The sequence below is a fragment of the Eumetopias jubatus genome, unplaced genomic scaffold (assembly GCF_037043125.1).
Source record: "Eumetopias jubatus isolate StellerSeaLion01/CBP00866 unplaced genomic scaffold, mEumJub1_p1.0 scaffold_8, whole genome shotgun sequence".
Taxonomy (NCBI): Eukaryota; Metazoa; Chordata; class Mammalia; order Carnivora; family Otariidae; genus Eumetopias; species Eumetopias jubatus.
The window spans coordinates 18666097-18692370 of NW_028274814.1; the positions used below are offsets into that span (position 1 = coordinate 18666097).

General features: G+C 37.3%; 1 protein-coding gene across 1 annotated transcript in view; it reads right to left on the bottom strand.

Annotated features, from left to right (window-relative positions):
* Window positions 1–26274, bottom strand: part of MRC1 (mannose receptor C-type 1) — a 109259-nt gene that overhangs the window by 39726 nt on the left and 43259 nt on the right. Inside the window, exons 8-14 of the mRNA XM_028114139.2 lie at window positions 17283–17440; window positions 15605–15715; window positions 9008–9123; window positions 6806–6954; window positions 4227–4426; window positions 1578–1705; window positions 1015–1102 (exon numbers count right to left, since the gene is read on the bottom strand). Of these exons, the coding sequence (XP_027969940.1) occupies window positions 1015–1102; window positions 1578–1705; window positions 4227–4426; window positions 6806–6954; window positions 9008–9123; window positions 15605–15715; window positions 17283–17440 (950 nt within the window). The remainder of the gene's footprint in view (window positions 1–1014; window positions 1103–1577; window positions 1706–4226; window positions 4427–6805; window positions 6955–9007; window positions 9124–15604; window positions 15716–17282; window positions 17441–26274) is intronic.

Below are 26274 nucleotides of genomic sequence, written 5' to 3' on the forward strand. Positions count from 1 at the left end.
TAGTTAACATACAGTGTTATATTAGTTTCATGTGTACAATATAGTGATTCAACAGTTCTACACATTACTCAGGGCTCATTGCGGTAAGTGTGCTCTTCATCCCCTTCCCCTATTTCACCCATCCTCTCACCCACCTCCCCTCTGATGACCACTAGTTTGTTCTCTATGGTTAAGAGTCTGTTTCTTGGTTTTTGTTCCTCCCTCTTTTTTTCCTTCTCTCGTTTGTTTTGTTTCTTAAATTTCACATACGAGTGCAATCATACGGTATTTGTCTTTCTCTGACTGACTTATTTCACCTAGCATTATCTCTCTAGCTCCATCCACATTGTTACAAACGCAAGATTTCATTCTTTTTTAGGGCTGAATAATATTCCATTGTATATAGATAATACACACACACCACATCTTCTTTACTCATTCATCTATCAGTGGACACTTGGGCTGCTTCCATAGTTTCGCTATTGTAAATAATGCTGCAATAAGCATGGGGTACATGTATGCATTTGAATTAGTGTTTTTGTATTTGGGGGGGTAAATACCCAGTAGTGCAATAGCTGGGGCATAGGGTACTTCTATTTTTAACTTTTTGAGGAACCTCCATACTGTTTCCCACAGTGGCTGCATCAGTTTGCATTCCCACCAACAGGGCACAAGGGTTCCATTTTCTCCACATCCTCACCAATACTTGTTTAGAACTCAATTTTTAAGAAGTTTAACTACTTGCACACCAATTTTGCATGATAGAATGAAAACATAATTTTATTTAAACTAGTGAATTGAGTTTTCTAATTTTTTTTCATCCAGTCCACCGTGCTTATACCTTGCATGAACAGGAGAACTCTATCAGGGCAAGAGCAGATTAATGATCCAAAATAACATTGACTTTTGCCTAGAAAAATGTTTCTAGCTATCATAATAACCTGTTTTACCAAAAATTTGGATTAAGCCCAAGGATAACATCAAAATAAATACAGGATAAAGTAAGAAAATGATATATTAAATCAAATTACTCACAGGAGAACCATCACTCCAAGTAAAGCCCTCGGAAGGACTTCCATATGTCAGTCCCAACCAAAACAGTTCATGGTAGCTTCCGCTAGCCCTGCAATTTACAAGACATAAAGAGAGCTTATACTATTGGATGAAACAAGTCTGGTTACCTACAAGAGCTAATCAAATTTGAAAGTTATCTTCCAAACCAGGTAATGAGATTCAATGACTAAATATAAGCATTATGCAATTGCATTTTGGTATAGCCCATAAATATACTGAAAACAAGACCCCGTTTGAGAATATATAATTATAAAGCACCAAAAGATAGTAATTCATCTATTCATTTAATAACATGTATTGAGTGTCTTGTACTTTTATAGAGCAATTCATCACAGGATTTATACCTATAAAATGAAAGCATTTGGAAGTGAAACCAGATCAAAAAGTTCCTATGGTTTTGGAATATAATACAGGCACTTAAAGTAGCATTACGAGCCAATAATTTCAGAAATACAAGAATTTTCTCAACATCATTAGCACCAAATAGGTAAAAGAAAGGAGTATTATACAGAAAAGACACTTACGCTATTAATCGCCATATTGCTTGCTGTTCTTCTTTATTATTGATACTAGCTAGGTCACCGCCCAGAGCTTTACAAAAATCTCGAGATTCAAACCAGGTTTTCTTCTCATGTTTTCCTTTTGCAAACAGCTAAAGATGATACAGTTTCAGAAGTTATTTTATACTCGATTGCTTATCAAATCAAGAGAAACAATTATTTACTTTTGATGAGATTTCATTCTATAGAAAGTAAGACACTGCTATGGTGCAAAGCAATTTGGTTGAAAATCAATTTGGGTAACAAAAGGTGTGGGATTATATTCTGTTGAGAAAACCTTAGAAAATAAAAGCATTTTATAGCAAAGGAGAAATTAGATTAAAATCTTAGAAGTTTCAGGCATGGGTTAGTTTTTGGTTAAAGTGAAAAGTAGCACTGAGATAGGAAAGAAAGAAGAACTTTATGTATTTATTTATTTACTTACTTATTTATTTATTTTTAGAGAGAGAGCATGTGCCAGCAGGGGGAGGGGAGGGGCAGAGGGAGAGGAAGAGAGAGAATCTCAAGCAGGTTCCACCTGATCTGAGGTCAGGAGCCAGACACTTAACTGACTGAGCTAGCCAGGGGCCCCAAAAAACTTTTGATACAGAGAAAGTAAACACAAATAAGGAAAAAACTTCCAAGCAAACAAAAATTATGCCACAGTTTGTTATCCTATTTAGCTTAAACAATGAATAACCTGGCAGTCTTTCAATACTTTGTTGTTGGTGTCCTTTAGGTCTTGTCTTTTTTCCTTAGAGTTGCATATTTTAACAACTATTGGAGCACATGCCACAAAAGACACTTATTTGGCAAAGCATTTAAAAAAGTTATAAGCTGAACTAAATTTAATAGATTATATAAATTAGGGAATATCTCATATTATCCAGAGGTCTGCAGTGAAATGAAATCCCAGACTGGGAAATACCTATCTGTATGCAAATAGTATAGGAGTCCATTGTATCCACCAACTTTTGTAATTTTCATTCATTGTTTCTCATGAGTCATGGTCCCCACCATCACAGGCTTGTGGAAAATGGAATTTGCTCCCAATGGACTATGGCTGCCCAGCTGTCACCAAGCAACCCAAGGCAATCTTCACCCTGACCCTAACTTGAGCCATCTAGACAAAAGTACCTTGAGCAAGTTTCCACATCAGTAACTCCCAAGACTCCTGTGAGCCTCAACCTGCTCGACTGTGATGTAAGATTTTATATTCTTAAATAAATTTACTATCATCTAAATTTTATTAATAACTTCCCTATCTTAATATGTACAAGGATGGTCCATGTATTTCCAAACAAACCCTACCTAAGCACCTCTAAAACTATATAATTTTCTAGTGAAGCACATATTCAGATTTGTTGAAATATCCACCTGGATAACATCTCTACCAGAACCCTGTTCACTTCCCAGCTCTGGAGAATTCTGCCACTTCTCTCAAAATCCTGCAACAAATCTCCACAGCCTACCACCATCGGGGGAATGGCTGTGTACAGGATGAAACTGGTCTTTGTGTGGTTAATTCCAAAGTTTCCTGATACCACAATAAACACCTGATTTGCTTTGTGCTCATCCTCAATTAGCCCATTTACAAAAGCCTCTCCTGTCTTGGCCCTATACATTCCCTTCTAGGTAAATTATGTGTTTAGCCCAGACTTGCTAATCAGGATTGAACAGGTTATCTATCTCTATGGCTAGTAGTGGGAGTGACTAACCCAACTAGCTACACCCCTTGAGTTACAGAAGACTAAATACCCTCATTCTGACACACGTTAGTAATTCAAGTTTTCCCTCAACCTTCCCTATCTTAAAAGGCATGCCATGGCCATATGCCATCGAAGGGACTGAATAAAAGAGGTCCTGAGAGTGGGACACTAGAGAAGAGTATCATCAAGCCGTAGATAAGCACATTTCTGTATTTGACTAAATCTAACCTTCTCAAGAAAGGATATGACTTACAAGAGTGAAAAAAACACCCCAATGCATAATTCATTGAGGTTTTTGTCTCATTTGTTTTGGTCAACTTGACTCCCTAAGGAGAAAATGGATGGTGTGACCTTGGAATGGATAAAATGATAGCAGAATATTAAATTATTGTTTAAAGGGCCCAGAACAGCCAAGTGCCCTTCCCTAGCCAAGCCTCCCTCTCCCGGCAGGCGTAACAACCAGGGGTTAAATTAGAACAATGGAGCATTACCTCTAGGATGCATATGTGGCATGATCAATGCACTTACCTAAACCCTTGGGCTCTAAGAACAGGGCAAAATGAAATGCAGTGGGAGAGCAGGAGGGGAACCAGAAAATTTCATTAAGATGCAAAGAGGTGGGAGCTCAGACTAAGGCAAGGAAGCTTGGGAGAGAGGGGAGACAGAGGGAGGGTGATGAAGGCAAAGTGTGTGAAGAAAGCTTCCATGAGTGTCTGTGGGTCAAAATGCAATTGGTCATTAGCATGCATCCAAGGAGAGCTTTTTAAAAAACTGAAACCCAGCTCCCCTTCCAGATTAATAAAATTAGAATTTCTACTGGTTGAGCCTGAGCACCGTGGTTTTGGGTTCTGTTTTAATTCCTCACGTGATTCTTTAGGCCGAAACATATTCCACATTCTTCATTAGCTTAGCAGTTGATACTCACCTTGAAGCACAAGCTTGTTTTACTGCTGGTGCCCCAATCCTCTGGACATTTGGGTTCAGGAGTTGTCGTGGGCTCCGGCGGGCGAGTGACTCCTTCTGCCCAGTGTTTGCACACAAATTTTGCTTTTTCTTCACATCTCAAAACATCCCACAAGCCGCCTGCAACTCCAGTTCTCATGGCAACGCATCCTGTTTTCCGCCCTGTATTAAATACGTAAAGTAGAATTCACTTAACAGGTGCTACTGATGGCTGATCATGTTCGCAGAAGACAGTACAAACCGGACTGTGAAACTACATGGAAAAGTCTGTGTGTGAAGAGGGGCGCCTGGGTGGCTCAGTTGGCTAAAGGTCTGCCTTCAGCTCCGGTCATGATCCCAGGGTCCTGGTATCGAGTTCCACATTGGGCTCCTGCTCAGTGGGGAGTCTGCTTCTCCCTCTCCCACTGCCTGCCACTCCCCCTGCTTGTGCTCTCTTTCTCTCTCTGACAAATAAATCAATCAATAAATAAGTAATTTTTTTAAGAAGTCTGCATGTAAAGAGAAAATATGGAGGAGAAATCCGGCAGCATTTGGCAATTCATTTATGCTATTCTGAACTGTTACTTACCTTTTATTTGTGTGGCCTACATCCCTAACAGAATTTTGATCTCCTATGTCAGGGTTTTGATAACATTTTGTATTTCTGACATCTGTCAGGGTGTCCCCCATATAGATATTTAACAATATAATAATTTTAGTATGATAAAGTTTACCATAGTGGCAAAAATAGGGGTTTAATTTTTTTGAAGATTTTATTTATTTATTTGACAGAGACAGACACAGTGAGAGAGGGAACACAAGCAGGATGAGTGGGAGAGGGAGAAGCAGGCTTCCCGCTGAGCAGGGAGCCCAATGCGGGGTTCGATCCCAGGACTCTGGGATCATGACCCAAGCCAAAGGCAGACACCTAATGACTGAGCCACCGAGGCACCCTGGTTTAATTTTTTTAAAAGCCATTTTTCCCCCTACAGGGTGCTTGTAGGTCTCTCAGAACAGAAGTTCTTCCACACTCCAAAATGAGATTTTAGTTATTCATTAAATATGCAACTACCTTGGATTTGTTTCCTCACCTTAAAATGCAAGTATCACTACTTACCTTACAGAGCTGTGATGAAGGCCACCTTGAGTGGATGAAAAGGTACATAAAATGAGGACTAAAGTCAGCTTAATAATTTATAAATCTGTTTTACAGTTGTGATTATTTCCAAATAGTAATTCATTAAGATGGCACTTTGAAAACAGCAGGAGTCTTTGCTGCTAGAATGAGATCATCTTTTATTATTATTCTCTTAATGGACATTAAGTGTTTAGAGGTAACTCTCAAAGTTCTGGGGAGGCACATCTTTTCCAAAACATTTTCTCTAAGATCTCTGATTCTCTATGGCTTTGATTTCATCCATTTTTATTCCCTAAGGACATTCCAAGATTAATCTCTCAGAGTCCCACTGCTGAATGAGCAACACCAGTAAAAATAAGGAGTTTGGCCTAGACAGTAAGAATTACCCCTCCTACTGATGTTAAAAAAAAAAGTGTATAATCAGTTCTTAATATCCTGCCCAGTTAATTTTAAAATAAACTGAGATTGTACTGCCTTTCAGAACATTCAATAATTCACCAAGAATCACACTATCCAAATAATTGATCTATTTTCCTTATTTGTCCATAATTTGAGAATACAAATTAAAAGGACTTCTGAAGATTAAGACTTATGAGGCCAAGTAGTAAATTCATGCACTTGAGCTAATGGCCTTGCTTTAGCTTTTAGGGAAGACACAACGAAATATTTGCTATAAAGGATGTAGAATTTCCGGATGGTGTCACACTGAATAATGTCATATGCTATGATACCAGTGTATAAAGAAGGCAAACCATATTTCAGAGGCTATTTCAAGAACTACTTACTAGGGAAGGCAAATCCAAACTGATAGGGAGGCACGGCGGTGTTCGGGCAAGTGACACAGATTTGGGAATCACACAGGCTAGCCTAAACCCATGCTTGGAGAATTTCTAGTCACATACATTTTCTGAGTTCTAGTTTCCACATGTTTAAAATGAAGATACTTCAACTTACCTGGCAGGTTTCTTGTAAGGATAAAATAAAATCCAGGACATATAAAAGCCTAAACAAGGCAGTACATACAAGACAGTGGAATGATGCGTTCCAGGTGGAACCATGCACGATTCCTTGCCCCACCACGGAAGCCCACTAAGAGTTCCATTCATCGTTGCACTCAAAAGGTTTAAATCCCTTTCATAGAGTTTTAAGTGTACAGAAATAAGTTAACCACTTGGAATCTCTGTGGCCATTTAGGATTTCCTAAATATTTTTCAAACAGAGTAGTAGCAGACAATGAGTAGTTTTATCTTCCCTGTTTTCTCAGACCAGTGTGAACTAATTAGAAAATTAAAAAAGAGAGAGAGAGAATGAAATATAAAATGCTGAGAACATAATTAACGCACACAATCTACCTGGAAAGGTACATGGAAGGATAATGGACTTGTAGGGTGAATGAAAACCTCAGCCCCAAGCACTGCACATACCTGGCATATCTGAATTCCAGTGGGTGAACTGAACTTTTTCCTCAATGGTCCACTGAAAGGTCCCTTTGTTTTGCACATCCGAAAGTCCTGTCCAAAAATATCTTTCAGGTCTCAATCCAACCAAACTAGTCAGAAAGGCTTGTTCATATCTTAAGAAAAAAAAAATTAACTAAATTTTAGAAATGTGAATTTTTCCAATTAGCCACATGAAAGGTATCTCAGTTGTATGTTTGAGTTATGATTTAGTTGGTAATCCAAACATCTTGTGTTATGTGGACAGGTCATTTAAATTATGCAAATTTCTACTGAGGAAATGAGGGGGAAATACCAGAGAGCCTACTAAATAAAATCATTCAAAAATACTCAAACCATTTCTCTCTCTATTCCTCACCAGCCCCGCTGCCCCTCCTCAAAATGTAAAAGAATTCTGAAATGGCAAAGGAGAAAACTACAGCATTTCAAAAGACATTGTTTAAAAAATTAGTCCACTTTGCAAATATTTCAAATGCTCTACACAGTTTTTGTTAAGTAAATTGTAAGGTCATAACATTATCAAGGATGATACAGATAGAAAAATCTGTGCAGATTTCCCCCTCAATTTTATTCTCTCAGCTCAGGTCTGAAACAGAAGAGAAAGTTATTGAGAAAAACAGAAGCAGAGATTCAATCTCTAGAAAGAACTGGGAGCAGAGTCCCACATTTTCTCTCCCTTTGGATCTCATCCATGTATTTGGCATAATCTGGTAATGACAGAGTTTGGTAAGTAAAGCAACCAAAGTTTGTCTTCACGGACAAACATTACACAATGAGACAGCAATGTAGGCAAAAATCTTTCTTTGGAGCAAAAAAAAAAAAAAAAAAGCAGGACTCAAAATTTCCGGGAAGAAAGAGAGGTAGATGACTCCAGAGAGAGCAGAGAGGGAAATGTAGAGGTTACCATAACAGAACATTTATATGACCCTAATCTGAGTAATTTCATTCCCTAAATTGAACAAACAAAAGAATTTAAAAGTCCTAAACTCAATTTTTCTCAAATGTCTAGAAACAAATTTAACCACAGAGTTAGTGAGCTCCTGAATATAAATATCATAGAAAACACAAAGCAAAACAAACCTAAAATATAAAATGTACGGAAATCTCTGCTCCAATAAACCAAAAGATCAATTACAGGGCAGCTGAGAATATGTCCCCATAGTACTTAAAGATGTAAAGTTCATCTTGTCATAAGATAAAAATTATCTACATTCAGATTTTCAGGCATTAGCATTATATGTGTGCCACGATATAGTAGACATTTAATTGTACATGAGAAAGGATATGGTTGAACTACAATCTCTTTTACAAAGACTGTACAAATTCTATATCTTTCTTTTTTTGGTTTTTATCAAAGGATTTTTTCATATCAATAGTATTCTTTACATTTTATTGGGTATGCCTTGAAAGGCCAATAGATATAACTTATTGTATTAAAACTAGATACCTTTTTACCTTTTTATTACAAGTCAAATGCACATTTTAACATTTCTTTTAAGTTTATTCCATGCCTAATCCAGTGCTTTGCAAAGATTGAAGGAAAAATAAATAAAAACTAAAACCTCAAAGATGGCTGGGACTCTAGAAGTCAAAAAGTTATATAAAATCCTCTATGTCTATGTGATTTTGATTTTTCTGGACCTATCAGTCTAACAAACCTAGCAAAGCAAAAAAAAAGGAAACAAAAACAAAACCAAACAACAACAACAACAAAAACCCAGAAGACTGTAAAGGAATAACAAAATATTCAGTAAATCTCTCTACCACATTTTTTGGTGGAGATACTGGTAAAGATAGAAAGCGGCATTTTTGAACTAAAAATTTTACTTAGTTTCCCTGCTTGAAAAAATTTGATATATACTAGATCAGAAAAAAAGTCAGATCCACAAACTATACTAGAATATTAATGAACTGTTCTGAATATTGCTTTATAGTTCTAAAAGGAACAAAATAGTTTACAGTGCTGCAATGAAGAATCCAAATAAGGATATGATTTTTAATGCTCCTACTTTTGCAAGCCATACCTCAAGATGTACAGAAATTTAGAGCATGTTGATTTATAGAATTTAGAGAAATTTACAGAAATTTAGAGCATGTTGATATTTAGGCTTCTCTGAAAACATTTCATTATTTGACATACATTCAAATAAAATTAAAATAGTTACATACCTGTCTTCAACAGTTGTTAAGTAAGCCTTCTCATTTATACAGGTTTGATTTGCTTCCGTAAATGTTGAAAGTGTGTGTCCAATCAAATAGCAGTAGAAGCCATGTCTTTTCCAGCCCTATTAATGTCATCAAGCAGATTATCAGGGATATTAATTAAATAATATTATTTTAATAATTGCACTATCATGAAACATATTATGAAACAAATTTATAAATCACAGAAGTATGTAGAGAACACAAATATGGAAAATTTGAAATGCAATGAAAAATATTTATATGAATAAAGAAAACAGTAGTACATTGTTCCTCTTATGACACAAAACTGGAGTCAGGGCATTCCTTCTTTCCCCTTCTGATACATCTTCCAACAAAAGTGATTTGTGAAATGCATACTGAAGAACCTGAACAGAATGGCTAAGATTTCTGTATTAGAATAGGTAACCACAGGAAATAGTTTGCCGAGTAGCAGACCTAGTTTCCTACTGAAGCCAAAAGTAGGCAGTGACTATAAAGCTGTGTCATCTGGTCCTAGGACAATACTTATCAAACTTCTGGCAACATGATTCGGCATGGTTTCTCTCTCATACTTCAAACATATGGAAATGCTAAATAAAAACATAACAATAAACAAAAAATCCATATTTGAGGAAATCTTCAGATACCAAAACCATAGAAAACTAAAATGCTAGAATGGAAAATGCTCAAGCCAAGACTATCATTGCCCCATTATGTACCAGACCTAGACTAGGATATGAGGCTCTAGAGGCAGGGGTACTAATGTCCATACAAATGAGGGTATTTGTCCATCAGCCCACTTGAGGCAGGGAAATGGAACTGAAGTCCTTACATAAAGATGATCCCCACTGGGGCACTGGAGTGGATCAGTCAGATAAGCGGCTGACTCCTGATTTCAGCTCAGGTCATGATCTCAGCGTCCTGGGATCAAGCCCCATGTCAGGCTCCATGCTCACTGGGGAGTCGGCTTCAGGATTCTCTCTCTCTCTGCCCCTCCTACTGCTCATGCTCACTCTCTCTCTCTCTCAAATAAATAATCATTTTTTAAAAAAAGATGATACCCACTAAGGGGAGCCCCTATGGGAAAGGAGAGTGAGAAAACTCTATTCACAAAACCAGACAATAGCAGATTCTTGTCATCGCCTGGGGTTCTAGGTGCAGGGGGAAAAAAAATCCTCTGTTAAAAATAAATACTGGGGGCTCCTGGCTGGCTCAGTCGTTAAATGTCTGCCTTCAGCTCAGGTCATGATCCCAGGGTCCTGGGATCGAGTCCTGCATCGGGCTCCCTGCTCAGCAGGGATTCTGCTTCTCCCTCTCCCACTCCCCCTGCTTGTGTTCCTGCTCTCACTGTGTCTCTCTCTGTCAAATAAATAAATAAAATCTTAAAAAAATTAAATAAAAAAATTTAAAAATTAAAATAAATAAATAAATACTGATTCTGTGCCAGAGATGGGTGCTGGTTCCAACTTGACACTATTCACATTGTACTAGAATTCACAGCTAAAAACATAAAATAAATCTTGTCTACAAAAGGAGAAATTCCTAGGCACTCAGAGAAGTAAAATGCAGAACCACACAATAGAAATATTTCCACAACACAGGTCACGTAAGACTATGACATTTGAGGCTTAGGGTGGGGACAGGATGGGGACTAATCACAGTCAAAAATTACAAACCACATGAGGCTCATTTTAAGGGAAAGACAGCAATGTAATATAATAAAACAATCTGGAAAAAAATATATAAAAATAAGCATGTTTCAGGGGCGCCTGGGTGCCTTCAGTCCAGGTCATGATCTCAGGGTCCTGGGATCGAGCCCCATGTCAGGCTCCCTGCTCAGTGGGGAGTCAGTCTGCTTTTCCCTCTCCCTCTGCCCCTCCATCCCACATGTACTCTCTTTCATTCTCTTAAATAAAGGAATAAAATCTTTAAAAAACAAAAAACATGTTTCAGATGATTTAACAAATGAAGACAAAAGAAGGAAAATCAATAATGAAAGATCAAAGTGCTCTGAACAAAGAACAAGATGATCTGAACACACAAAAAATAGAATTTCTAGAAAAGAAAAATATAAAGTTAAAGACTCAATGGCCAGATTAAATATAGAAAATATGGTTTCAGAAAGATTAGTCATTTGAATGAATGTAACAGAGAGATGAACATATGAAAAGAGATTTTTAAAAGATGGAGAGAAAACAAAAAATAGAATGAAAAGGTTGAAAATCAACCTAAGAAAAGTTTCAGAATCACCAAATAAAATTAATGACTGATAATTTTCAAGAATTAAAAGAGACAAATTCTAAAAATGAAACACAGTGAGTACCAAACAAAAGAAAATTAATCCAAATCTCAACATATTGTACTAAAAGCCTGTCACTGGTGACTGACATACTAAACAGAGTTGGAAAGCATTTTATTGAAAGCAAAATATTTAGAGAAAATAGACATTTATACAAAATTATAAAATGCTTGTAATAAGAATAAGTGCATTTCAAGGAAAGCACAAACTTAATTTATAGAGCCAGTTAAAGCCTTAAAAAATTTAAGTGGAAATTGAAATATGCAAAAATGTATAAACATTCTACAAAAGATGGTCATTCTTTTCCTGAGTATACTAAAGCTATGAAACTTAAGGTGACACAGGAAGGTGGAGCTTTGGGAACTCTTTTCAAGGGCATTTCCTTTCTACACACTGTTTCCCTCCGTCTTCATATTCTCGTTTGGAAATCCACATCTGTTGAAAGGTACAATTAGTAGATCTTGAAATCAATCAGAGAGAAAATAGAGTACCCACTTTTAAAAAAGAAAAATTAGCCTAATAACAGGAATTCCAAGGGCAAAAAATAAAGGCCAGGAGAAAATGAAATGATATATACACCGCGCTGTCTGAAAATTGCTATCAACCTAGCATTTTAAAACCTACCTAAATTATTATGCAAGGTGAGGAGGGATCAGAACATTTTCAGATAAAGACAGAAAGTGTTCCACTCCCATATCACCAGTGAAAAAAAATCACGAAAAGATTTACTTTGGCAAGAAGGAATTTTAAGTCAGGAGGAATAAACAGCCTGAAAGTCAGATTGAACAAAGAAACCAATAAATGTCTTAGTGAATCCAGATCTAAATGTCTGTATGAATAGCAAAGATAATTAATTGCAGGTGGGAAGTTAAAGAATGGAGAAATTAACAAGATGTATAGTTTCCTTAATATACTGTACCCATGTCAATTACACAGCTGTTCTAACTCTAGTTACCTAAGTTCTCACTGCAGGGAGGAGAGTTGGGAGTACAGGGGAATTCTCTGTACTTTCTTTTTCAGTTCCTTGTGAGTCTCACATTATTTCCAAGATAAAAAAAAGTTAATGTTTAAGTGGAATAATAAACTTAATTTTGTTCAGGAAGCAGAGAGAGATACTGATTAACTTCAAGTCAGAAATGTATGTTAAAAACCTGAGCTTAGGGCGGCGCCTGGGGGGCTCAGTCGGTGAAGCGTCCGCCTTCAGCTCAGGTCAGGATCCCTGGGATCGAGTCCCGTATCCGGCTCCCTGTTCAGCAGGGGGTCTGCTCCTCCCTCTACCCCTCCCCACTGCTTGTGATCTCTCTCTCTCTCAAGCTCTCTCTCTCAAATAAATAAATTAAATCTTTAAAAAAACCCACAAAACCCAAGGTTAACCATTAAAAAAAAAGTGGAATGTATTATTTGTAAACCTGTAAAGGAGGAAAATGGGATCAAAATATTCAATAGAACCAGTGGAACGCAGGACAAGACAAACAAGAGAGAAAAGAAATCAGAACAGTAAATAAAATAAAACTCAAAATAAGATGGTAGAAACAAATGCAAATATATCAGGATGCAAAAAAAGAGAGTCTGAACTCATGCTTGCCAACAAAAAGCCAGAGTTCCACAAATGAGATAAAAAATAAAAATGCCAATATATATTTATAAGAGCCATTCCATGACATAGAATAATTAAAAGCAATTAGGTGGAAAAAGAGGTTCTAGGGAAATACCAAGCAAAAGATAGCTTCTGTGGCAATATTGATATTATTTAAAATTGACTTTATGGTTATAAAAAGCAATATGAATAAGGAAAGTCATTACATAATTAAAGGACTGATGTATCAGGAAGATATGACACAGATGAAAGTATATAAAACAAAAACTGACAGAATTGCAAGGAGAATATTTTGTCGAGCAGACAAAATATTAGGAATATAGAACATCTAAATAATATAAATTGTTAAGCTTTTTTCTAGTCAACATATACGGACCCTGAACTGAACAAGCAAAGATCATTCTGTTCAAGCACACTGAATATTTACAAAAACTATGAACTAGACCATAAAGTCTCAACAAATAACAACAACCAAAACTCTCTATGATCCACAATGCAGTGAAATCAATAGTCTCTAATTATTTAAGAAACTGAAAAACAAAATTCCCATCATTACCACCAAAACCCCCAACCAATATCAACACACACACACACACACACACACACACACACACACACACACACTTCTAAATAATTCAAGGATCAAAGAAGTCTTAATGGAAATCAAAAATATTTGGAAGTGAATCATAATGAAAGCACTCGATAAGAAAACTTGGTTGGTTGGTCCAGTTCACCTTTCCCATTTCTGTATTTAAAAACACATTCATGTGAATGTCACATCCATTAATCCTACCATCTAAAGCTCCTGGTAGTAGATTTTATAATTTCAGATTTTCAGATTTCAAACTCATCCATGGGATTCCTCCTCAGCCCAGAAAAGGGAGCTTCTGTATAAAGTAGCTTAACATTTGCATCTGTCAGACATCCTGGAATCTCAGAGACTCAGGACCACTTTGCCCCAGATATCCCACAAAGGTAGCAGTGAATTAAACACTGAACCCCAGATCTGTATAACACGCCTATGGTTTTGAATTCTCAAAAAGGTTCCCACATCACCAAGTGCCTAGGCCCAGAAAGAAAAAGAAAGAAAAAAAAAAAAACCCAGTCTTGTTATCTTTCTTAGCTAGTGAGTGGATTTTTGTTGTTGTTTGAGTCTTCCCAGCCCTCTGAGGAAAGAAACCTACAGCAGCAGATATTTTTAAACTGGCCAAATTATTTAATGCCTCTGAGCTTCAGTTTCCCCTTCCGTCTAATTAGGAACATAATATTTATCCTTTAAGATCATCGGCAGCATAATAACTACACTCAACAAAGTTATGGATATTGTCTTATTTTTCTTATTACCACCCTACTGATTAAACTGGATTTTATCAGACATTGTAGGTATGACAATTACTAGACTATATATATATGACTTATTATCTATATAAACTGTTACATGTATACAAACTTGGATCAATTGTATAGAAGTAATAACATTTAAGGATTATTTCTTATTTATATAAAATTACAATAATATACACTCTCTCATATATCCATATGATTAGGCAAAGAATATGTAAATACACTGGTAGGGAATCCATTAGTCTCAGTGTAGAGATGTGGGATCAGGAGACCAGGGTTCTAGCCTTGCTTCTGTCACTCCAAGAAAGTCATAGCTTCTCCGGGCTGAATTTCCAGAACATAAAAATTAAAGGGGGGATTTCAATTATCACAAAGATCCCCTATATCTCTAACAGTCTCTGATTTGGTGTCTGCTTGATGTTTCTTGATGATTTATTTGGACAGTCCTAAATTATGTTTCATGAACTCTCAGCCTTCTGGTGTTTGTGACAGGATGATCTGATCACAACATGACATGCTTGGAAAGAAAATTAGTTTCTACTTTATTTTTATCCAAGAGAAGTGAGAAAGGAAAAAAGAGGAAGACAAGCAACTCAGCAGTTAAACAGGAAAATGATAACCATACACCCTGTATTTTGTAGTTTCTTTATGCTGTTAGAAATTGTTTCAAAGAGATCATTTACTTCAACCTCAAAGAATTATAAGAGCTGCAGGGAGGTAGTACCGAGGTACAGGCAAGATTCATAGATATTAAGATGGAATGGCTTTATTCAGTGTAACTGGTTACTGCCGGCTACCACCAGCTAGTCTGATCTCCTGCCTCTTGCTACAGGGATCTACTGGGAGGAATCCCCATCAGAAGCAGTATCCTCAATGGAGGATGTCCTTATAAATGGAGAAAATGACAGGATAGTATGCTATCTGAAACTTAATGGTTATCTACTGGAAATGTTTCTACAACCCATAGGATGGATCATCAACTACCAAGGCTTCAATGACCTTTCTTCCATGACCATAACCCACCTGAATCTCGTTACCCTCACCAGGCTCCCTGGATGTGTGGTTTTATTCTCCGTTCTCACTCCCCCATTGGGGTGGGAGAATTCCCACAGCGTTCTGAAAGTCTGCTGACCACATGCACCTATAGTAACTGTAGAGAACACCCAAAGAGGCCTTCAGGAAGAACAGTGATGCCAAACCCTAACAAGAACCCGTTGAACATCTAAACAGCTAGAACACTTGGCTATGACAATAATAAAACTCTTCTGCTGCCAAAAAAATAAAGCCAAGATATCACATAATGTTTTGTGGTCTGAACTTACTGTGTATGCTCAATACTCACTTTTTGGCAGCCTTGTTCTACCTCCACTGTTCCCGAGGGTTGGGTTTGAGATTTCATCTTACAGATGTAGTCAAGAGGTCGCTCACAGGCCCGATCAGCCCAGTACCCATCCTGCAGAAAGCAAAGAGAAAAAAATGTTTGATTATCAGTTGTTTGAGACTGTTTTCTTGTAATTGGGTCTCAGGAAAGGAAAACAAAGGTTCTTAAGAGAAAAATGGCATCTCTGAAAGGAAAGGTAAATTGACATTTTATAAGTCAACAGCGAATTTGTTTCCGGCTACAAAGATGTGAAAAGAGATTGCAGACCCCCAGTATGTTTTTATATTTTGGCTGTCCCTGCCACTGTGTAGAGGAATCTAGAGAGAAATTTAAAAAGTTTGTAAGCCCTTATGATGGTGCCAAAAGAAGGTCTACACACAGCCTCTCCTGTCGGCTGTTTTCAAGTTAACCAAGTACAAAGAGAGCCATCCAGAAAAACTCCCCCGCCCAACACACCAAACTTGAAAACACACCCAAAAGCAGTCATCTGTCCTCCCTTTTCCAATTCATATTAATGAGTGTCCTCCTGGGTCTAAGGCTCCACTTCCCGCTCAGCTTCAGATTCTACCTGATCCCCCTTCCTGAGAGACTTCACATCAAAATGGCCTCTCCTCTCCTTTGTGTAACTACTGACCACCTTGAAAAATGTTTTCTATATTATCTGCCTCTGATCCCTCATTTCTCACTCAGTTGCAAACCACTGCCATCTGGTACTCAACTTTCAGCCAGAGTAATATTTCTAAATTGAAAAATTGTTCTTGCCACTCCTGGGCTAAAGCATATTTTCTCCACCTCAACACTCGCTAGTGTTCCTACCCACCCTTCCACCTCTAACTCTGGGCTTTCCGCCATATCGTCTTTCAGTTCTTTACAAGAACGATGCTTCCTGGTTTCCTCTTCCTAGGACACACTTCTGCCTATCCTTTCAATAGTTAACACCTACTTTTTTCTTAAGCTTTCAATTAATCACAATGAAAACAACCCCAACGACCAAACAGCTAATACCTACTGAACAATAAGTTTGGGTCAGTCACTGTGCTTGTTATACGCATTAACCTATTCGATCCTTATAGCCACCATTAAGCTGGGTACAATTATTATGCCCATCTTATAAATGAGAGAATAAGCCATGCATCAAAATCCAGCCTCTCAACCACCATGTTCATTATCCATTAGCAAAAGATAATTCGATGATATTCTTCAGTCACTAAAGTCATATTTAGGACATGGATGCCATCTTTTCATATGCGACATCTCCATGTAACCTAAAAGAACAAATGTAGCTCTCCAAGCACAGACTGCAGATTGTGAAACCCAGAATAGACCTCAGGACATCTACTCAGAGCAACCAGTCAAAAATAAAACCAAAGCTCTCATTTGATCAGTCAAGCTATATGTATTGCCACTGAGAACCCAGCACAGGAACCAGATGAATATGGGTTACTGGTTACTTTCATTCTTGAACTGAAAATTTCTGCCTGTTGCTTTCCTAGTCCTCTTGAAAATTTGACTTTGCTAAACAATTGAAATATAGATCACCTAGACTAGAAACAATTAAAATGATGGTATGTAGTGAGTGAGGCAGGAAGAAAAATACCATCTGGCTTTTGCTAGATATCAGCAAATAAAGTTGCCTCACCTTGCCTTTCATTACAACGCAGTCTTCCTGCCTGTTGTTTTCATGGCTTGGTTCCCCACGAAGCCATTTAGTAAATGTAACAGGGGTCCCATCACTCCACTCAAAATACATTTGAATCTTGATGTCATTTAAGCCGATCCATAACTCATCATTTGGCTCTAAACAGGAAGAAAAACACAAAAGTAATGTACACATGTTTTCTTTCCAAAAATCAGGAGGTTATCAGGAAAGGAAGGCCCCCTGCTTTATTAACAAAAGTTCTACCCTCTTAATATTATAACGGATAAAAGACCATCCTCTTGCTTGTTAACCTGAGATGTCAACTACATTTTATGTTGTTAATATTAGTTTAATTGCACAATGTATTGTTTACATTGTGAATGCAACTTTATTCTCTTATTGTGGGGGTATAATATATCTCCTGGAATTTGCTAAAATGAGCCTAAAGTTGATCCATCTTTCCCCCCTCTTGTGAAGCTACTTTTTTGTTATAAATAACTTTCTATAACAACTGCACTCACAGTATTGGAAATATGATAGCTTACTTATATATTAATCTACTTGACTATTATTTAATCTCATGAATGTTTTAAAGTACTATTAAAAACCACTTCTGGTGCACCTGGGTGGCTCAATCGTTAAGCGTCTGCCTTTGGCTCAGGTCATGATCCCAGGGTCCTAGGATCGAGCCCCGCATCGGGCTCCCTGCTCAGTGGGAAGCCGACTTCTCCCTCTTCCAATCTCCCCTGCTTGTGTTCCCTCTCTCACTGTGTCTCTCTCTGTCAAATAAATACATAAAATCTTTTTTAAAAAACCACTTCTATTTTATTACTATGTTGTTATTAAGAACATTCTAGTATTTCCATTGAAGCTCAATATCTGTAATAGGAGTGAGAAGATACATAAACTGAGGGGCTGAGCTGTTTCTCCTGACATTTGGGACTTATTTATTAGTATATAAATATAAACGAATCTGTAATCATTTTCACATAAAATACCAGAAAAACTCAAATAACAAATAAAGGTTAAAACAAAAACAACCAGGTACAGATATAAAATGTGATCATTTTGTTTTATTCTATGAAGAACATTATTGACCTTATCTGTAGTTAGAACTCTAAAAATTCTAAATATTATAACTAACCCTACATTTTCATGGCTAGAAACATATATATTAACAAATTCAAAATAATGAAAGAATACACAATTCAACATCTATTTAATTTGTACTACTGGAAATTTCATCATGAATGCTTAATTTATGTTCTTTAAATGGTAAAAATAAAATTACTTGTGAAAGGATTATAAAGATGATGTTGTAGTAGAAATGAGAAAAATGCCACACTATATAAGAATTTCCCTAAAAGGTTTCATCTCTTCCTCCTAAAAGTTGTCACTAGACTTTGCTTTTGGAGAAGTCCCTGATTGGCCCATTGCCAACTCCAACAGATGTTTCCAGTGCCATGAGGCATGAATGACATGGCCAGGATGATCCCCTTTTCCTTTCACTTAATTTGGCAGATCATGATCTTTTGAGCAAAAAATATAGGCTTCAAAATGACCTCATGTGCCCTTCCAGGATTTACGTTCAAGACTAATAAAAACCTAAACTTTCAAGTCCCACGATTAAAGTATTAAGAGTTCCCTATAAACATTTTTTCTCACTAAATTGTGCATATCCCTCTAGTTTTTGTAATTCCTAAGCACAATCTAGACTCTATAAAAATAGATAATACATGAGTGTAAAAAGTTGTTAGACCAATTGTTATGAGTCAGGGAAGCTGTCTTAGTTGATGTAGTCATAACTTACCAGTGCAAGTCCCAATTTCTCCACTGTACTTCCACAATTAATATAAAAGATATTAAAAATGATATTTTCTCAATTACCTAAAAAGTTTTTCTAGGCTTTTGATTTAGAAACAATAATTTTCTAACTTTTATTTACCTTTATCCATATTATTTTTACTGTTTTAAATAAATAAGCCTTATCGATAATAAAGAAAGGGAAGATTTCCCTAGTGAAAATTTATTAATTCCTAAGCTGAATTTTAAAGCAAACTTTGCCAGAGGTGGTTCAAGGTGGCAGCATAGGAAGATCCTGAACTAACCTCCTCCCATGGATACAACAAATCTATAGCTACATATGCCAGGAGGGACTGTGTTTCTGGGCTCCATAAGTCTGAAACAACTGGAGAGCCAATTCAAGAAACAGCTAATGACTAGAGCAAAGTTAAATGCTAAGGATCATTGCCCATACAGGGATACCACTTTAAGACTGAGAGAGATAGCTGTTTCACCTGACCCACAGAATCAAACGCAGAGAGTTAAACAAAATGAGGAAATAGAGGAATATGTTTCAAACAAACAAACAAACCAAGATAAAACCCCAGAAAAAAACTTAAGGAAATGGAGATAAGTAATTTACATATAAAGAACAATCCTTCCCCAAACAGCTGAATATACATTCTTCTCAAGTACACAAGGAATATTCTCCAAGATAGGTCATAGGCTAGGCCACAAAATAAGTCTCAATAAATTTAGGAAAACTGAAATCATATCAAGCATCTTTTTCAAACACAATGGTATGAAACTAGAAATCAACTACAAAAAGAAAACGGGAAAAATCACAAATGAGTTGAGATTTTAAAATATGCTCCTGAACAAAGAAGAAGTCAATGAAGAAATCAAAGGAGAAATCAGAAAATATCTTCAGAGAAATGAAATGTAAATAAACATACCAAAATCCATGTGATTCAACAAAAATATTCTAGGAGGGAAGTTCATAGCTATAGAGGCCTACCTCAAGAAACAAGAAAAATCTCAAATAAATGATCTAACTGTATGCCTAAAGGAACTAGAAAAAGAAGAACAAATGCAGCCCAAAGTTAGTAGAGGAAAGGAAATAATAAAGATCAGAACAAAAATAAATGAAAGAGAGATGAAAAAGATAACGAAAAGATCAGTGAAACCAACAGTTGGTTCTTTGAAAAGATAAACAAAACTGACAAACCTTTAGCTAGACTCAATCAGATAAAAAGAAAGAAGGTGCAAATAAATAAAAACAGAAATGAAAGAGGAAAAATTACAACTGATACCAAAGAAATGCAAAGTATCAAAAGAGACTACTATGAACAATTATATTCCTACAGATTGGACAACCTAGAAGAAATGGATAAATTCCTAGATATATACACTCTTCCAAGACTGGATCATAAGGAAATATAAAATCTGAACAGACCAATTACTAGTAAAGAGAAGGAATCAGTAATCAAAAAACCCCCAACAAACAAAAGTCCAGGATCAGATGGTTTCACCAGTGAATTCTACCAAACATTCAAAGAAGAGTTAAAACTTATTTTTCTCAACTCTTCCAAAAAATTGAAGAGGAAAGAAAACTCCCAAACTCATTTTATGAGTCCAGCATTACCTTGATACCAAAACCAGGCAAAGACATCACACAAAAAAAGAAAGAAAATTATATGCCAATATCCATGATGAACACAGATGCAAAAATCCTCACAAAATGTTAACAAACAGAATTCAACAATGCCTTAAAAGGATCATATACCATGATCAAATAGGATTTATTTCAGGATGCAAAGATGGTTCAATATATGCAAATCAATCAGTGTGATACACCACATTAACAACATGAAAATTAAAAATCATTATCATCTTGGGGCACCTGGGTGGCTCAGTCAGTTAAACGTTCAACTCTTTGATTTTCGCTCAGGCCGTGATCTTAGTGTTGTGAGATGGAGCCTCACACTGGGTTCCATCCTGTGCATGGAATCTGCTTAAGATTCTGTCTCTCACTGTCCCCCACTTACCCACACTTACTCTCCCTCTCTCTAAAAAAATAAAAATAAAAATAAATCATACTATCATCTCAATAGAAGCAGAAAAAGCATTGACAAAATCAATATCCATTTATGATAAAATCTCTTACTTAATTGGGAATAGACAGAATGTACCTTAACATAATAAAGGCCATATATGGTGAGCCCACAACTAACATACTCAAATGCTGAATGCTTTTCCCTTAAGAACATGAAAAAGACAAGGATGACCACTTTCACCACTTTTACTCAACATAATATTGGAAGTCCTAGCCAGAGCTTAGGCAGGAATAAGAAATAAAAGCCACCTAAGTTAGAAAGGAAGAAATAAAACTTTCACTATTTGCAGATGACATGGTTTTATAGACAACCCTAAAGACTCCACCAAAAAGAAAAAAAAAAACTGTTAAAACTAATAAACAAATTCAATAAAGTTGCAGGATACAAAATCCATATATATAACTCTGTTGCCTTTTTATGCATTAACAAGGAACTATAAGAAAGAGAAATTAAGAAAACAATTCCATTTTCATTTGCATCAAAAAGAATAAAATACCTAGGAATAATTCAACCAAGGAGGTAAAAGATCTGTACACTGAAAATTATAAGAATTGATGAAAGAAATTGAAGAAGACACAGATAAAGATAGTCCATGCTCATGGATTGGAGAATTAATATTATAAAAGTGTCCCTGTTACCCAAAGCAACACACAGATTCAATGTAATCCCTATCAAAATATCAATGGCATTTTTCACAGAAAAGAACGAACCTAAAATTTGTATGGAATCACAAAAGATCCCAAATAGCCAAAGCAACCTTGAGAAAGAACAAAGCTGAAGGTATCACACTATAAGATTTCAAACTATATTACAAAGCCAAAGTAATCAAAATAGCATGGGTTTGGCATAAAAGCAGACACCGATCAATGGAACAGAACAGAGAGCCCAGAAATAAACCCACACATATATGGTCAATTAATCTATAACAAAGATGGTAAGGATAGTCTCTTCAGAAACGGGTGTTAGGAAACTGGAATTCACTTACAGGAGAATAAAACAGGACCACTATCTTATACCATACACACAAATTAAAAATAAAGACTTAAGGAGGAGCAAGATGGCAGAGGAGTAGGAGACCTGGATTTTGTCTGGTCCCAGGAATTCAGCTGAATAGGGATCAAACCATTCTGAACACCTACAAACTCAACAGGAGATCGAAGAGGAGAGTAGCAACAACTCTCTGAACAGAGAAGCGACCATTTTCTGGAAGGTAGGACGTGTGGAGAAGTGAATCCGAGGCGATATTCGGGAAGATAGACGGCGGGGGAGGGGGCCTCCGTCGGCCGCTTCTGGCAAGTGCTAGAGCCGCGGAGCACAAAATCGGACCTTTTAGAAGCGGCTCCAGGGAGGGACGTCACTCCAGTGGCTAAGCGGGGGGGTGGAACCCTCGCGGGACAGTGTGGTCTCAGGACCCTTGGGGTCACAGAAAGAGCAGGGGTGCCTGAGTGCAGCAGAGCTCCCAGGGATCGGAGCGGGGAAGCTGGCTGCAGAGACGGAGCCGAGGCGCGGGCTCTCAGCTCGGGGTTGCCATAAACTGTGATCTGCGGCCCAGTGGGGCCACTGCTCCTCCAGCAGGGACCCAACAAGCAGCAGATCTGGGGAGACTCCCTTTCCTCCCCCAGGAGGAGTGGCACGGGAATGCACCGCAGGGATCTGCTGGGTTTGGAGACTCCACACGGGGTCAGGTGCCAGAGATAGAAATGCTTGGTCACAGGCCAGGTGAGCACGGAGTGCGGTCAGAGACCAGGGAGACGGGAGTGATTGACTGCTTTTCTCTGGGGGCACACTGAGGAGCGGGGACCCAAGTTCTCGGCTCCTCCCAGGAGGAGATTGGGAGGCCACCATTTTCACTGTTGTCCTCCGAAGCTGTACCGAGAGCTTGCAGGGAACAAAAGCTCCCGAGAGCAAACCCGAGCAGATTACTTAGCCCCGACCTGGCAAGGGTGGGGCAAACCCGCCTCCGGCAAAGACATTTGGGAACCACGGCAACAGGTCCCTCCCCAGAAGATCAGCACGAACAGCCAGCAAGCCAAGACCAAGTTTACTGATCAAGGAGAACGGGAGAACTCCAGCGCTAGGGGAATACTGCACATAGAATTCATGGCTTTTTTACCATGATTCTTTAGTCTTTCAAAGTTAATTTTTTTAAACTTTTTTTTTAAATTTTTCTTTTTCCCTTTTTCAACCAACATCTTATCAATCCCTTTTTTAAAAATCATTTTTATTTTTCACATTTAGAGTCATATTCTATCCCTTCAGAGTAGTTAACCTTATTTTGGGTATATATGTATAAGTTGTTCTCTCTTTAAAATTTTGGGATACAGGGGCGCCTGGGTGGCTCAGTTGGTTGGGCGACTGCCTTTGGCTCAGGTCATGATCCTGGAGTCCCTGGATCAAGTCCCACATCGGGCTCCCTGCTCGGCAGGGAGTCTGCTTCTCCCTCTGACCCTCCCCCCTCTCATGTGCTCGCTGTCTCTCTCATTCTCTCTGTCTCAAATAAACAAATAAAATCTTTAAAACAATAAATAAAATAAAATAAAATAAAATAAAATTTTGGGATACAGTTTCTTCTAACAGACCAAAATATACCCTAAATCTCTAGTGTATGGCTTTGTTCTAGTCTCCTGCCTGATCACATTCTCTCCCTTTTTTTTTTTTAAATCCTCTTCTTTCTTTTTCAAACAACTTCTTATCAATTCCTTTTATAAAAGCTTTTATAATTTTCATCTTTACAGTCATATTCTGTCCCTTCATTGTATTAACCCTCATTTTTGTACATATATAAGTTTTTCTTTCTTTAAAATTTTGGGAGGCACTTTCTTCTAACAGACCAAAATACACCCAAAATCTAGTGTGTGGCACTGATCTATGCACCAGCCTGATCATATTTGATCATATTGTTTTTTTTGTTTGTTTGTTTGTATCTTTTTCTTTCCCTTTTCTTTTTCTTTCCCTTTTCTTTTTCTTTTTCTTTTTTCTTTCTTTCCTTTTCTTTCCCCCAGGTTTCAGGTCTCTTCTGATTTGTTTAATGTATATTTTTCTGGGGATGTTGTTACCCTGTTAGCATTTTGTTGTCTCATTCATCTGTTCTCCTCTGGATAAAATGACAACACGGAAAAAAATCACCTCAAAAAAAAAGAACAAGAAGAAGTACTGACTGCCAGGGACCTAATCAGTACGGACATTAGTAATATGTCAGAACTAGAGTTCAGAATGATGATTTTAAAGATACTAGCTGGACTTGAAAAAAGCATGGAAGATATTAGAGAAACCTTTTCTGGAGAAATAAAAGAACTAAAATCTAACCAAGTCAAAATCAGAAAGGTTATAAATGAGGTGCAATACAAAATGGAAGCTCTAACTGCTAGGATAAATGAGGCATAAGAGAGAATTAGTGACATAGAAGACCAAATGATGGAAAATAAAGGAGCAGAGAAAAAGAGAGGAAAACAACTACTGGATCACAAGGGCAGAATTCGAGAGATAAGTGATACCATAAGACAAAACAATATTAGAATAATTGGGATCCCAGAAGAAGAAGAAAGAGCGAGGGGGGCAGAAAGTATATTGGAGTAAATTATAGCAAAGAACATCCCTAATTTGGGGAAGGAAACAGGCATCAAAATCCAGGAGGCACAAAGAACCCCCCTCAAAATCAATAAAAATAGGTCAACACACTGACATCTAATAGTAAAACCTAACGAGTCTCAGAGACAAAGAGAAAATCCTGAAAGCAGCTCAGGAGAAGGGATCTGTAACCTACAATGGTAGAAACATTAGATTGGCAACAGATTTATCCACAGAGACCCAGCGGGCCAGAAAGGACTGGCATGATATATTCAGAGCACTAAATGAGAAAAAAATGCAGCCAAGAATACTATATCTAGCTAGGCTGTCATTGAAAATAGAAGGAGAGATAAAAAGCTTCCAGGACAAACAAAAACAAAAGGAATTTGCAAACATGAAACCAGCCCTACAAGAAATATTGAAAAGGGTCCTGAGAGCAAAGAGAGAGCCTAAAAGTAACATAGACCAGAAAGGAACACAGACAATATACAGTAACAGTCACCTTACAGGCAATACAGTGGCACAAAATTCATATCTTTCAGTAGTTACCCTGAATGTAAATGGGCTAAATGCCCCAATCAAAAGACACAGAGTATCAGATTGGATAAAAAAACGAGACCCATCAATATGCTGTCTGCGAGAGACTCATTTTAGACCCAAAGACACCCCCACATTGAAAGTGAGGGGGTGGGAAACCATTTACCATGCTAATGGACACCAAAAGGAAGCTGGGGTGGCAATCCTTATATCAGACAAATTAGATTTTAAAACAAAGACTGTAATAAGAGATGAAGAAAGACACTATACCCTACTTAAAGGGTCTATCCAACAAGAAGATCTAACAATTGTAAATATGTATGCCCCTAACATGGGAGCAGCCAATTATATAAGCCAATTAATAACAAAAGCGAAGAAACACATCAACAACAATACAATAATGGTGGGAGACTTTAACACCCCCCTCACTGAAATGGACAGATCATCTAAGCAAAAGATCAACAAGGAAACAAAGACTTTAAATGACACACTGGACCAAATGGACTTCACAGATATATTCAGAACATTCCATCCCAAAGCAACAGAATACACATTCTTTTCTAGTGCCCATGGAACATTCTCCAGAATAGCTCACATCCTAGGTCACAAATCTGGTCTCAACCGGTACCAAAAGATTGGGATCATTCCCTGCATATTTTCAGACCACAATGCTTTGAAACTAGAACTCAATCACAAGAGGAAAGTCGGAAAGAACTCAAGTACATGGAGGCTAAAGAGCATCCTACTAAAGAATGAATGGGTCAACCAGGAAATTAAAGAAGAATTAAAAAAATTCAAGGTAACAAATGAAGATGAAAACACAACTGTTCAAAAATCTTTGGGATGCAGCAAAGGCAGTCCTAAGAGGAAAGTATATAGCAATACAAGCCTCAACTAATCTTCGACAAAGCAGGAAAGAATGTCCAATGAAAAAAGGCAGTCTCTTTAACAAATGGTGTTGGGAAAATTGGACAGCCACATTCAGAAGA